Source organism: Fundulus heteroclitus, chromosome 16 (genome assembly GCF_011125445.2).
Source record: "Fundulus heteroclitus isolate FHET01 chromosome 16, MU-UCD_Fhet_4.1, whole genome shotgun sequence".
NCBI classification, from domain to species: domain Eukaryota; kingdom Metazoa; phylum Chordata; class Actinopteri; order Cyprinodontiformes; family Fundulidae; genus Fundulus; species Fundulus heteroclitus.
Genome location: NC_046376.1, coordinates 12,187,474 through 12,201,214, shown reverse-complemented (window position 1 = coordinate 12,201,214; position 13,741 = coordinate 12,187,474). Strand labels below are relative to the sequence as shown.

The 13,741-nt window shown below is 39.9% G+C and overlaps 1 protein-coding gene across 2 annotated transcripts in view; it reads right to left on the bottom strand.

Moving 5' to 3' along the window:
• Window positions 1-7,185, bottom strand: part of LOC105932726 (SH3 and cysteine-rich domain-containing protein 2) — a 29,750-nt gene extending 22,565 nt beyond the window's left edge. For both annotated transcript variants that reach the window (XM_036148111.1, XM_036148112.1), the window contains exons 1-3: window positions 6,841-7,185; window positions 4,908-5,002; window positions 1,702-1,786 (exon numbers count right to left, since the gene is read on the bottom strand). In XM_036148111.1, the coding sequence (XP_036004004.1) occupies window positions 1,702-1,786; window positions 4,908-5,002; window positions 6,841-7,153 (493 nt within the window). In that variant the 5' untranslated portion in view covers window positions 7,154-7,185. The remainder of the gene's footprint in view (window positions 1-1,701; window positions 1,787-4,907; window positions 5,003-6,840) is intronic.
• Between the last annotated feature and the right edge of the window lie 6,556 nt (window positions 7,186-13,741).

Sequence of the window (13,741 nt, the reverse complement as noted above, 5' to 3'; positions counted from 1 at the left end):
ACGCTCTTCAAACGCTGAGAGAATACTGCCACTGACTAACCGTAAGTAGATAACAGTGCTACGCCCAGTTCTAGATTCATAAAACCTGTATTCTATTTATGAAATTAACAAACGGGGAACATCTTTGTTCTTTTTGAAGCTTTTTTTAAACGTTAGGACCAATTTAGATTTAGACAAGTATAAAATTGGAGTAAATTGCAGGGATTAGGCAAACCTGGATTGTGAAATATTACACTCAATAAAGTTTATTCAAAGCAAAGTTTGTGATCTGTGAAACTTCTACTGTATTTGTAAAAAAAATAATTGAAATACATTTGTTTTAGCAAAATGTCACACTTATTCTTAACATGCCATTTATGATGGCATTTAAAAAATAACATTTTCCATTGCTCTAAGGATGAGGCAGAAGCATGCATATCATCTCTGGAACTGCTCCCCAGTTTTGTATAGTTTAGTGTACTAGGATTGAAGGGGGTCGAATGATGACTGCATCAGGACAGTCTTTTTGTTACTTGTGCAGTGCCATTATTCTTTCCCTTGAATTTCTGCCTATATTTATATAGGTAGTGAACACTCGGCACCTAAGGTTCAATGCTTTGAACCCCTCCTCCCCTGCCCCTCCATAGTGGTCAGATAATTATTATCTGAATGCTGAGGTCAACTCAACAGCTTAGAACGGGAAAGGGAGTTGATCTTCTGTGCAGACGGAGAGTCTGCATAGCATAGCACGAGAAAAAAATAATATTTATCTCAGGTTATTGCAGCGACATTTGCATAGCATTAACAATTTCCTTGCAGTGATGAAAAATGTACAATACAAAAATGGCATCTCATTGGGATGTTTATCCCACAGATTTATTTATTTTTACTTCCAAAAAAAAGTGTGCCACAGTGTCAGATCAAGGAGAAAGGAACTGCTGGTGCATTATTTACTTAAGGCAGTGTTTTTTCCCACATCATTGAAATGCAAGGCAGATATGCTGTAGTGTAGAATGAGCATTTGTGTTTCCAAATTAATTGCTGATATTTCCTCTTCGTTCATTCTTGGAAACTCAATTTCTTCACGTGAGCAGGATATATCGTTACACCGTGTACTACACGTGTTCTTCCCCTGGGAAAACAAGCTCTCATCCAAAGATAAAAAAGCAGAAATATATTCTAGCCACATTAGGCCAGGGGGTATAAGGCGAGCTTTACAAATTAAGAGGTGTAACAGCGTCTCAGGAGCGTTGGAAAGAGCTTATGCTGATCATAAATTTGGAAGCAGTTCAATGTTTATGGAGATTTTAAACATGCAAACTGCAGTGCCTGTCTCTAAACTTCAACAGTCGGGGAGGGGGGGGGGGGGGGGGGGGGTGGTATACGATGCAAATCATAAACAGATTAAAAAACATAAACATCACAGCTTGTAAATATTTATTCACATACTTTCGGAGCGGAGACCGTCCACCAGCCTCCGAGAAAAGCTGAAGTTGTTCTTCTTCCTTATCTGTTCCCCACTTCATGCTTCCGTGGTTGTCAGGTGAGAGGGAGGCTGCTCTGGGTTTGTTATGGCACAGATGCAAGCGCACAAAAAATCTAAAAATACCCCAAACCACTAGACAGAGCGAAGTCACAAAACAAAAGCGCAAGAGACGCCAACAAGCCTGTGCACTCACTTTCACAAACACACGCACGCACGGGCACTCTGTGAACGCTCACCTTGGCACGGCTGAACTTCCTTGACGACAGCCAATTGGTCATTGACGAGCATCGGCGAGCTGAAGTTTCGCTTGAATGCTCCAGACTAATGGAGGGGAGAGAAAAAGCAGAATGACTTTTTGCAGCTTACATTACTTCCTGTATACAGATTTGGCCCGTAGGAAAATGGACTCGACTGTGTAGTGATTTTAGGACCCCTAATGAAGTCATGTGAAAACGACCGGATCAGAAACACAGAAAGGCACACGGGCGTGCATGTGAGGGTTTGCCAGGGCAGAGGACCCGCAGCAGGAGCAGAAATTATTTCTAGATGTATCTGAAGTTTTTAATTCTGCACAATAAATGCATTCAACAACTTGCGTATGTACTGTACGCACTGCTTGGATACAGAGGAGGTCGGCGTTTGTGAGTCCCGGTGATTGCAATTTAACACTGAATTAAGCAAAGTAAGCATTTCAGCTGAGATCAGTTTGTCTCTGTCTTTACTCGCAAATTTAGACACTCCCTGGGAGCAAAACCAAAAATGTAGTTTTAGTTTCTAATGCAGTCTGCTGATTCTATGCAGATTTTACATTTGCGTGCCCTTTTCACTCCCCTACATCTCGTCCTGAGCTGTCTTCAACAAAGTTGCTCTCAGAAGGTCTGACCTCTTGCTGCATACTAATGTTTTCCACTAGAAAGTTAGCAATCCTTACCTGTTACCCTTTAGGAGTGAACATTTTTAAGCCCCATTTTAACAAAAAGAATTAAAAAATTTGTGAACCAAATCCAAATTTACTTTTGTAAAAGATAACGGGTTGGTGTAAGGTTTTGTTTGAAATTTAAATTTTTTGTTTCCCCCTCAAAACTAAGCCATTGTAATTTATGACTTGTTGTCACATTCACATACATAATGTATGTATATATAAGCATTTAGATTAAAATGTGGTTAAAAAAATGGAAGCTCTTCTCTATAATAATGCTCTGATTCAATGCTTGAACTGTGATCCAGATGAGATTAAAAAAGTGATGCATTTATTTTACCAACTGTGAAAAATCATTTAAAAAAACAACAAGCGCTTATATAGATATTCAGTCCAGGATTTCATACAAAAAAACACATTTCATAATAAAGGGAAAAAAAATAACATGAGTCTGATCCATGATGTGACCAAAGAATCGACACTAGATGGTGAAGTTGGAAAGGACATAGTGAGGGACTTTTGCCAATTTCCCGCAGAGACTCTGAAGCACTTTCATCTAGTCTATCCGACTTTTCCCTCACAGATACACTTCAGATGAAGATCAGACAGAGGGGGAGCTGAAGTAGAGGGTGATTTTATTGCAGATAAACTAGAAAAAGGAACCCGGTTTTACAACTTGAACAAAGATACGGACAAAAAAAAAATTAAAGCTGAGGAAAAAGACAGGACAGCTGACCCCCTTATAGCTAGTCTTACCCCTTTTAGCTGAATTAACTTCCAATAGACATTTCTTGGAAGCATCTGAGGTTTCTGATGTCACTGTGCAGAAAGCTTGCCCCAGTAGGAAGGTAAAAACGGACCGTTTCATGTCACCCCACAGCCTTTTAAATTAGATCTGGGCTTTAACTGGGCCGGTGACTTTCCATTCCTTCGATCTGAGTCAGTTTCTGGTTTCTCACTTGTAAATTTTGAGTCATTGTCATATTGCATGTTGTCGTTTTTTGGGTTGTTGTTTTTTTTTCACATTTTCTTCAATCACCTTCTGATACATGGTAGAATTTATGCTGGTGGTGGTGAACTGGGCAGGTATCTGCTACAGAAAAGCATCCTTGATCCAAAACCCTCACTGCTCTGTTCGTCACAGCTGGCATGAAACTATATTCCTGGAATGCTGTATTAGATTTATGCAAAACATATCCTCTGTTCTAGTGTTGATACAATTTAAATACAGCCTCGTCTGTCCAAAAGACATCACTCCAGGACTCCCTGTCTTTGTCTACATTGTCTATGGCAGCTCTCACCTGGACCTTTCTGTTTTTCTTCTAAGTTTTTCCTCCCTGAATACCTCCAATGCAAGTTAAACCTGTGCATCTGTCTGATTTAAAACATAAACTTTTATTTTAAACAGTAGCAAGACCCTGCTGTAGGTACCATGATGAAATTCTAGGGTTCATTTTGCTGGAGACTTATTTTAGCATCTTTCTGTCTTCCATCGGGGTAAATGAGGTTGGACGGCGCAGACTGGGCATGTTGAAAGTTGTTTTTGAACATCCTCTACTTGTTGATTATTTTTTTAATATCATTTTTTTGAGTCCCCTTTAAAACAGGCCACAGACAGCTCTTTTAATTTCAGCATGGTCTTCATTCTCACAGTCAGGAGCACCAAACGAAACGTCTTTAGTTTTGATGCGATACGAAGTTTAGCTACGTTTTATTAGATAACTTGAAAGTGTTGCTATTGTTAAAATTGATTTTAAATATTCATATGTCCAATTATTGTTGAAAAGAACGCAGGCTTCATCAGGTGTCCTGATATTTTCCCAGCGTGGGATCCAGCCTAATCGGAGAGCTTGCGTTCATTTATTGTTGCAAAAGCTATTTGGTCCGTGTCCTGCTCAAACGGATTACTGCTTGCTTTTCCCTGGGATGCTTTAGTTGTGACAATGAGTGTAAGGAGAATGTTTGAACAGATTAGACGGATGAAAAAAACAGTAAAAAGTATTGCTGCTTTGTCACTTTGCTGTCATGTCTCTTTATTACATTTCTTCTGCAGGATTTTGTTCATCTACTGGTTTATTTTGCTTTGCTATTTAAATAGACTGAAGGCTTTCGGTCTAATTTGAATTTTAGCTTTGGCTTTGCAATGCAAGGCCATTAAACACCAGAGGAAAACAGCCCACCCTGCCTTGTTCTCAAGGTAAGTTCTCTCATTAACACCCCGTGTCTTTTGTTTAATCTAAAATAAAAGATCTCTTTTGTCGACTAAACACACAGTTTTTACCGTTTTACAATCTTACAGAGTAACTATACTGACTAGTTTGTCGTTGTTGAGCCTTCTTCTGATCTTGCAACATAATATAAGCAGAATTCAGATATATTTTACCCACAAATGTGACATATGCCAATTTAAAAAAAATTATATATATATATATATATATATATATATATATATATATATATATATATATATATATATATATATATATATATATATAAATGCTGTCTAAAGCTTAGTGCCTATACCTTTCCATGGCACTGCTGCTGCGACAGTTCTGACGTGCACCACAGGTGCGCAGCCATCTTGCACGTTTTACACCGCAGAGCTTGTTTGGAGTTACCTACAGTGAGGTATAGAGACACACACAAAAAAAATGAAAGCGACGAACACAAAAGCAGAAACATTTTTTTTTTTTTTACGGAAGCAGCAGGCTGCATAAAAAGTACGAAGAGAACAAAGTGGCCTAAAGATCACAGAAGCATATTTCTGTTATCATGCTCTGTCCTAGTTTTTATCCAGCTGACAGTGCTGCAGGTGCTGATACTAACAGCTTATAATCAGCAGCTCCTCCTGAAAAAAAAATGGCAGTATTGAAAACCAGCTGGAGATATTTCAGACATAACCGATTCAGGAGTGATTCATCGAGTGTTTTCCTTTTAATTTAAAGTGTTGCGATGCTAAAAATCACCCTCTAGATGTTTTCTTACTAATTTGTTTTCCAATGAGATAAACACTATTTATTATGCTGCGTGAAAAAGGCGAAACCTTTTTTTTTTGTCTTTAAATCAAAGGCTGATTTGTAATTTGGCTGCAGATTAGGATAACATCAACAAGCCACTTACACGTGACTTAAAGAAAGCACAGTTTTTGCTTTAAAGAGAAAAACTGATTATGCTTAATCAGCTTAACAAGGACACAGAGGCTAGACTTTATTTGAGGACTGCTGATGAGTGCAGCCAGAGCGAGGTGATGCATTACATAAATAAACCCCACAATGCATGCAAAACAAGAGCACAGACGCAAACACAGGGGAGCAGGTAGGAGGCCGTAATCAGTCATACTGACAGGAAACACATTTAGCAGAAATACTAGTAGCAGTTAGCTCATAGGAGCGGCAAAAAAAAAAAAAAAGAAATCTACACTTAAGCCGCACAGAAGAAAATGAGTCAGTTTTAATTAAATGTCAGTTAAATGGAGCCAAAACACATCTGGCTGCTTGAAAGTTCATCAAATTCTTTAACCTTTTGTGTAAGGTGATCTGTGCGACATATAAGAGTAGACAACATTTTTAAAGCTACAAGTCAGGACTCTTCTTTAAGATGAATCAAACTGACTTTAGACAATGAGAAATGCAGGGTTTTTTCTTTTCTTTTGGGCTATTTTTAAAAAAAATCATCATTTAAGTCTGCAATCCCAAGAGAAAAAGCTTCTATGCACACAAGCCCTTGAAGACATCACATAAGGCATAATGTAAAAAAAAAAAATCAACAGTCTTTTTTTAGTATTTGCATTTTTGAATCCGGATTCTCCTGCATCTGTGTTCACCTGCATTCTGTGGATTGAACGTCTGAGAACTGTGCAGGGTTTTAAGAAAACTTTTAGCCACAATAAACACGTGGGATTGGATCGCCAAAGAGGACTGCGTCAGACTGGAATGTAACTTGAAAGCTGCACAGTATAGATGACGCTGTTCCAAAATCCTGTTTGCTGCAGTGCTTGCTGACGCCCGCTGATCAGCTCTTTACGTCTGGTGGTGTCGCCGACCCAAATTCGCTCAAAGTAGAATTAGCAATTTTGCTTCTCGATGTGCCGGTCTGCACAGTGGTGCAGCTGGTAGCACTGCCTGGAGCCTGGGGGTGGTATGCATGGAGTTTGCACGTGCATGCAAAGGTTCTCTCCGGGTACCCCTGGCTTTCTCACACATGTTATTTGGTCTCTCCAAATTGCCCTTAGGCAGTATGTATGTGTGCCTGTGTGTCCCTATGAGATAGGCACCCTGCACGGATAAGCGGGGTATAGGGTGTACAGGCGTTGATGTTTCTCTTTAAAAACAGGACAGTATCTTTATAACCTCAGGGTGCTCTGTTACACATGCACATACATAAATTCTTTCTAACTGTGCAAGTAAAACGAGACACGGAGTCAGGCGATCTTATGAGGACCGCTTCAGCACCTTACCCACTATCATGTGCTTGCAGTGCTGGCAGTTGGTGGGCTTCCGAAAGATGTGGTCCTGAAAACAGTGGTTAATCTGAGCTCGGGGTGGCTTGGCAGGCAGCGACGGGGAAAGGCTGAGAGACGGGGAGTGAGAACAGATGGAAAGGTTGGGGCTAAGAGACGGCGAGATGGAGGGCGAGCGCTCGCCAACGAGGGGGGAGCCGGGTGGCAGCGGGGGAGAGGGCGGCGGCGGGTCGGTGATGAAGTCTGCGGGCAGTCGAGCGTCGCTGTAGGACCTCTGAAAGAAGTTCTCCACGCTCTTACTGCGCATCATGGTCTTGAAGGAGAGCGAGCGTTTCAGTCTCTGGAGCTGCACACATCGACGGAGACAGAGAGGTACACAAAGAAGAAATGCACAAGGTGAGCAGGAGGTAATAACAAATGCTGAATACACCCTCAGGACGGCACAAGCAATATCCGAGCATCTGTAAACCAAGCACTGTGTTCGTACCAGCTCTCACCGGGAAAATAAGGTGACTCATGGCATGCGATATTACCTCATGTGGAGAAAATATTAATAGCAAACTTTCAAAGTTCCCTGAAGTGAGACCAAGTGTTCCTCATACATTTAGTTTGTGCTTAAACGAGTTAAGCCTATTCTCTTGATGAGCACCCGCTGTTTCGTATTGAACTCTGCTGTGTATAAATGGTTTTTTTTTCTTCAGTGGAGGTCAATAAGAGGTGGTGTCAATAAATAAAATGGGTTCACTTGATGTTATCATGTCTTAACAAAACATCCAAGCGATTCTTAACCTGGTGCTGCAGGTACAATAATTCAACTGATAGTGTACAAAGTTTGCACTGGGCAAACAATGCTAAGCCAATATAAGACAACAACATTGTGCTTTGTAAAAGTCTCAAATAATCCCTTTCTTAGACAAATATTCCTGAAAATATTTATTTTATTTCGTGTTGGCTGCTTTGTTCACTTGTTTTCTGTCGAGAACCTGCAACTCTAGACAATTGAGTTGTTTGTTTGCTTGTTTGTTGGTTTGTCATCCCTAAAACTGACTGAAAATGACTCATCTTAAAATAATCGAACTCACAGAATGAACTATTGTTCCCATTAAGATTAATTGATATTCAGGCAAGTACAAAAGTAAAATTTTCTTTGTATTTTCCCACCAATAGGCAAATATTTCCCCATTATTTTTTAAAATAACCATTTTTAACTTACTACCACACATCATTCCCAGACCATTTTCATGAGAGAAAAACAAGCCTTTTTTTGTTTGTTAACTCCGACCAATGACTCAATCAGGTGTAAAATAGGTTCCTTAATCCAAACGTTCGGCTTGGCTAAGAACCAATTTTAGGCCGAATCCTTTGCCACCAACCATCTTGTCATACATACTTTGGAATTGGATGGACGGACCTTTTTCTTTGATCATATTTTCCTAACATTTACAGTCTTACCAGAAGTAGATGATCCAATAAACATGAGTTTTGTTCCTGTTTCCTAAAAACATGATTTAACATTTCTTTTATCTATTCAACATGTGTTTTTAGGCAAGGCACCCCTCTTTTGTCCTCCCCTTTCCTCTTTGTTCTTCTTTAACCCCCAGTCGGTCGAGGCAGAAGACCTTACATACTGAGCCTGGTTCTGCTGGAGGTTTTTCCTTCCCGTTAAAGGGGAGTTTTTCTTTCCACTGTCGCTTTATGCTTGCTCAGTATGAGGGATTTCTGCAAAGCCATCAACGATGCAGATGACTGTCCCTGTGGCTCTACGCTTCTTCAGGAGGAGTGAATGCTGCTTGTTAAGACTTGATGCAATCAACTGGGTTGCCTTAGAGAAGAAATGTTTTGACCAATCTGTATAATCTGATTGAATTTGACTTTGGAAAGTGCCTTGAGATGACATGTTTCATGAATTGGCGCTATATCAATAAAATTGAAGTGAATTGAATTGAATTTGTTCTAAACACATATTAGGCAGAAAAGCAGTCAAAAGAAAAAAATCTGTGAAGGACCTCCAGAAAACCCAAAGAACCATGAACTGAAACCACTTTAAAATAATACAATAAACCCTAAAGACATAACTAGCTGTTGCGGCACTGAATCGGAAATATGCTCCATGAGCCGCAGCGGCTTGGCATTGATTGATGGATGTATATTTCCGGTAAATTGGCCAGCAGCTTTGCACACCTAAATGCTGATGCCGGGCGCTGACATGCTGCTTCTGTTGTCCTGTTGCAGAATAAGCATGGCTCCAGGCAGACAGACAATCAGAGTAATGCAGACGCTGTGTGCAGATGCTTCGTCTGTTTGCCGGTCCGCGCCCGTTCCGCTCAGTGCCAAACTTAATCACTTTACGGCGACGTGTTGTTTGCAGCTCTGCGCGTCTGGTAATAAGATATGAAGACAGTTTGTCTATTTAAGAGTACGCCTCAGTGTGAGGGACACGTGGAGGCAAACGCAGGGAGACAAAAGAGAGTGGGTGCATTTGTTCCCTCCGTATGTTTCCTGCATAAATCCATTTTGGATAATATGACCTCATTAGATTACGCCGATGAACAGTCTGTATACCGTGAATTGTTTCCACTCTGTTTGCACATAATAGTGTTTTCTGCTTTTGGCACTTCTTTATGATTCACATTTTTAAATTGTAACAAGTAGCTTTATCAACATACAGTCTATTTTTTTCCCCCTTTGCTATTATTGAACTGTCAGATAACTTAGCATAAAAGTGTTGCTAGCTGGAGGGAATTTGCAACTTGTCTTCCTCTGGATGCAAAGTATTCGTGTGATGTCTTACACACACATGCAGATTTTCCTCTACTGACTGGATGAGTTATACTCTGGACGTTTAAACATGCTTATTTCTCCTTTGTGCAATAAAAGCTTTCAACTAACAGGTCTGGAAAAGTCTGTAGTTTGATTTAGGTGTTTTCCAAGCCAAGATCATTGTCTGCTATTAGTCTGTCCATCTGTTTGTCCCTTAATTTGTCCGCCTGTCTGCCCATCTGTTTGTCCATCCATCCGTCCTTCCATCTATCTTCCTTGGAATCTCTGTGTTTGCCTTTTGCAAACTTTAAACTGCACTTTATTTCTTTTTTTTTTCGTATAAAAGAACGGTGACTGAAGAAAATTTTTCCCCTATAGTGCATTGTTGGTTAGAATTTCATATTTATCTATCTGCGTTATCATGTGTCCTGTTCATTGTTGCAATACAACCTGCTGCTACATTTACTTGCACTATTCATATGGTCTTATAATTTATCTGAAGTATATAAAATGTATTTATTGGTTTGCTGCGATCATTACTGACAAATGCAAAACACTTTTATTTAGAAGGCTTCTCTTTTTCGCCTTGCGACGACATTTTGCTCAAATGTACATTGTGAACGTGCAGTTGAATGATTAGGTCTTTGTCTGCAACAACTCATAAGCAGGTTGCATGAAGACGGCAACACTCTGTTAAAAATGAGTGTCACTGATTGTTCTGATACTTATGCTCGCCTCATTATTAATTCTGGAACAATTAACTCAATTCGGTTCATTTATATAGCGCCGAATAACAACAGGTTTTGTCTCCAGGCAATGTACCAGACAGGCAAATCTAGTTTAAAAGCAGAAATATGTAGTCAATTAGAACCACTGGTCTAGATAAACTCAATTTGATCACAACACCAAACTACCTACCAGTCATCAGTAAATACAATTAAGTTTTTTTTATATTTTCTCATTATTTTACTTCACTTTTTCTTTCTTTTTCCAGTGCGGCTGGAGCCAAGCTCACGATCAGAGCAGTCGAGCGCTAGCATAACAGCTCTGGCTGAAGCACATGTCTCCATTACTGTCAGTGTGTAGCTCTAAAAAGCCTTCCCGTTAGGCTTCAATTGAGCATTATCTGAGAGGATCCGACCACCGAGTCAGAGCCAGAGTGACCTCACGCTCAATGGGAGGCATCGTAGCGCCACCTCACATGAATCTCTCTGACAGGTGAGGAGCTCACATGGAAGAAGAGAGGCTGGTTCAGAGAAGGCATTTAACGTGTGAACGAAATCCTGGTGACAAAGCCGTGTAACTTGTAATCATGAAATTTCCAAAAAAATCAAGTTAACTTTTTGAATGCACCCAGTAGTATGAAGGTTTTCCAAAGGTCCATGGGCACAGTAACCAGAGAGGGTCGTTCTCGCTGATGAAACCATAATATGCTGAGGGGTAAGTCATCCACTTTGTCTTATTTTAGAAGACCAACTGATGCTTCAAATGCATGCCTTTTAGAGCCAGAGCCATTAGGCAGGTGCCCATTTGCCTCTAAAGTACTTTTTTAGTGGCTAAAAGTTTTAAGGGGGCCGCCACGTCCATCTTTTACACAATCAGTGGTCATAGTAAAGGAGCCACAAATGGTAAAGTAATGTTTTCTGCACTTTGATCTGTAAATGAACCCCTAAATTAACCATTATTTAATTCTATGTAACAAAAAAAGGCCCATTTTGCACATCCCTCCCACCTGGCACATGTTTTGGCTCAGGGGCTCATTTACTGCCACAAATCTGCGCTGAACAACTGCAGATGTGAATAATTTGCACTGTGAGACACACTATCTTGATGTATCTGAGAAAAATCACATTCAGTGAGCCGTTTCCAAAAAACAACAAACGTGTAAATGTGTGGTTTGTGCCTTTAAACGATCCATTCTACAAAAAAAGAGCAGAATTTATGGTATTCTGTGAGGCGATCAAAATTTTTGTGTCTTTGTTCATCAATAGAACTTTCTTGATTTCACCATCTTGTTTCTCAGAACCATGATGCATCATCAATGGAATACGGTTTGACACTTCTGTATCAACATTTCTGCTATCTAATCCAATCCAGTCCCACTTTATTGACAAAGCACTTTAGTGTGCTGTACAAAAAACAAATATAAACAGCGTTAAACTCAGTAATATTGATAAAAACAATATAGGAAAATAAACATAGAAAAAACTGGCATAAAATCAAGAGGTTCTTGAGTATTAAAAGCCAAGAAAAAGTGTATAAAGTCCCTTTATCCCTTTATCCTTCAAAGATAGAGGGGATTAACTGAAAAAAATGGAAAATTATTATGAGTATCACCCCTTCAAGTCCGCTGCTAAAAACAAGAATGTAGGTAAATATCGAAATAAATTTGGTATTGATCTAGAAGTTTCTGGTTTCTATGCTAAATAAAAAAAAAGCACTTTAGTTGTGTATCAGATGATTTTGATTGGTCATTTTCTGTCTTGGGTTGAGAACACCAATGAAGATAAAAGGACTGAACATAAGAGGACATGCCTCTGTTTCTGAAACCTAAACTTCTACCGGATCATTTCTCCTCAGATCTGTTCATTCATCTCAGAAGCTGACATTGGGGTGACTGTCTCTGTTGTTGTGTCCTTGTGCAAGGCACTTCACCCACATTGCTGTCAGCCAGCCCCAGGGCAGCTGTAGCTACTAACATAGCTCACCATCGTCAGGGTGTGAATGGGTAAATGACTGATTGTAATGTGAAGCGCTTTGGAGGTTGTCAGACTACTTAATAGGGCTGTACAAGCCATTTTCCATTATCTCTCTGGCAGTTGGCTGCTTGTATTTGTTGGAAAATAATCGCAGATTAATCCATCTTGAACATGGACCAGCTGAAGCCCCAGGTTAAGCTTTAAAAGTGCAACATTTGGGGATGTTTGAACAAAATCTTTGACCTTTGGACATGTCCATAGGTGTTATCCAAAAGAGACAATTCGCCAAACTAAAAATTAGATATTTAAAAATGCAGCTCACTACATACCCAAAACAAAGCCCATGCTGCAAACTGCCACTGTCATCCTGTAAGGAGAACCAGATCTTTTCTAGCTTTGAGCCCTCAAACCATGCAGAGTTAACGTTAGTGTACCATAAAGCATGCTGCTTTCTGAGGATTGGGATTATTTACAGAGGTATTTTTAAAGATTTGCATATTAATATCTGGTTGTGTTGATTCTCCACATTCATATGACTTTGCATTCGGAATGTAAAGCTGTAACAAGACGTTTTAACCATTTTTGGGGGTAATTATATGCATCAGCCGCAGCAATGTCAATCACATATCGCGATGTCAGGCTGAATTATCCCTTCTGTCAAAGGCCTGCCCCCTCTCTTTGTAAATGATCCTCTGTCTGAAATGCCACCCGTTTTCAGGGCACAGTGATATTTTTACCATGGGCTGCAGTGGCTTCAAACAGCAAAGCTCTTTGAGCATTCTTCTCTTGGCAATCACTGTAACGTACACACATATATGTAAAAATAGGCAACTTTTCCCCTAAACACACCCAGAATACCTCACTTAAGAGAGCGGGACATTTTTTGCTTAAAGCTTGCAGCTTAAGTCTCTTTTCAATGTATGCACAAATTCTGGTTATTGCTATATTTAAAAAAAAGCCCAATCTTTCAGCGAATCAACGTAATGTCTTATGGTTTGGTGCCTATCTGCAGTGGTCATTGGACAATTGCCCAGGTATACCGTGGACAGGTCACCAGTCCGTTACAGGGCAACACATAGACACACAAGACCAATAAATATGCACACATACACACATACACCTACACCTAAGGACAGTTTAAAGTAACAATGGACCTAACAGTCATGTTTTTGGACATTGGGAAGAAGCTGCAGTACCCAGAGAGAAGCCTTGCTCCAAACAGAATCATCCAAGGCCAGGATTCAAATCCAGGACGTTCTTGCTGCAAGGCAGCATTGCTACTAAATGCTCTATTGTGCATCCTTAATTATTCCTAATACCATACAATAACACAAAACATTGCTTTTATTTGATTCGTCTAACTCAGAAAACCGTATAGCTGAAGATAATCTAAGTACTCATCTCTCTAAAACTGCACGAGCCCACCATTTTTTACATAC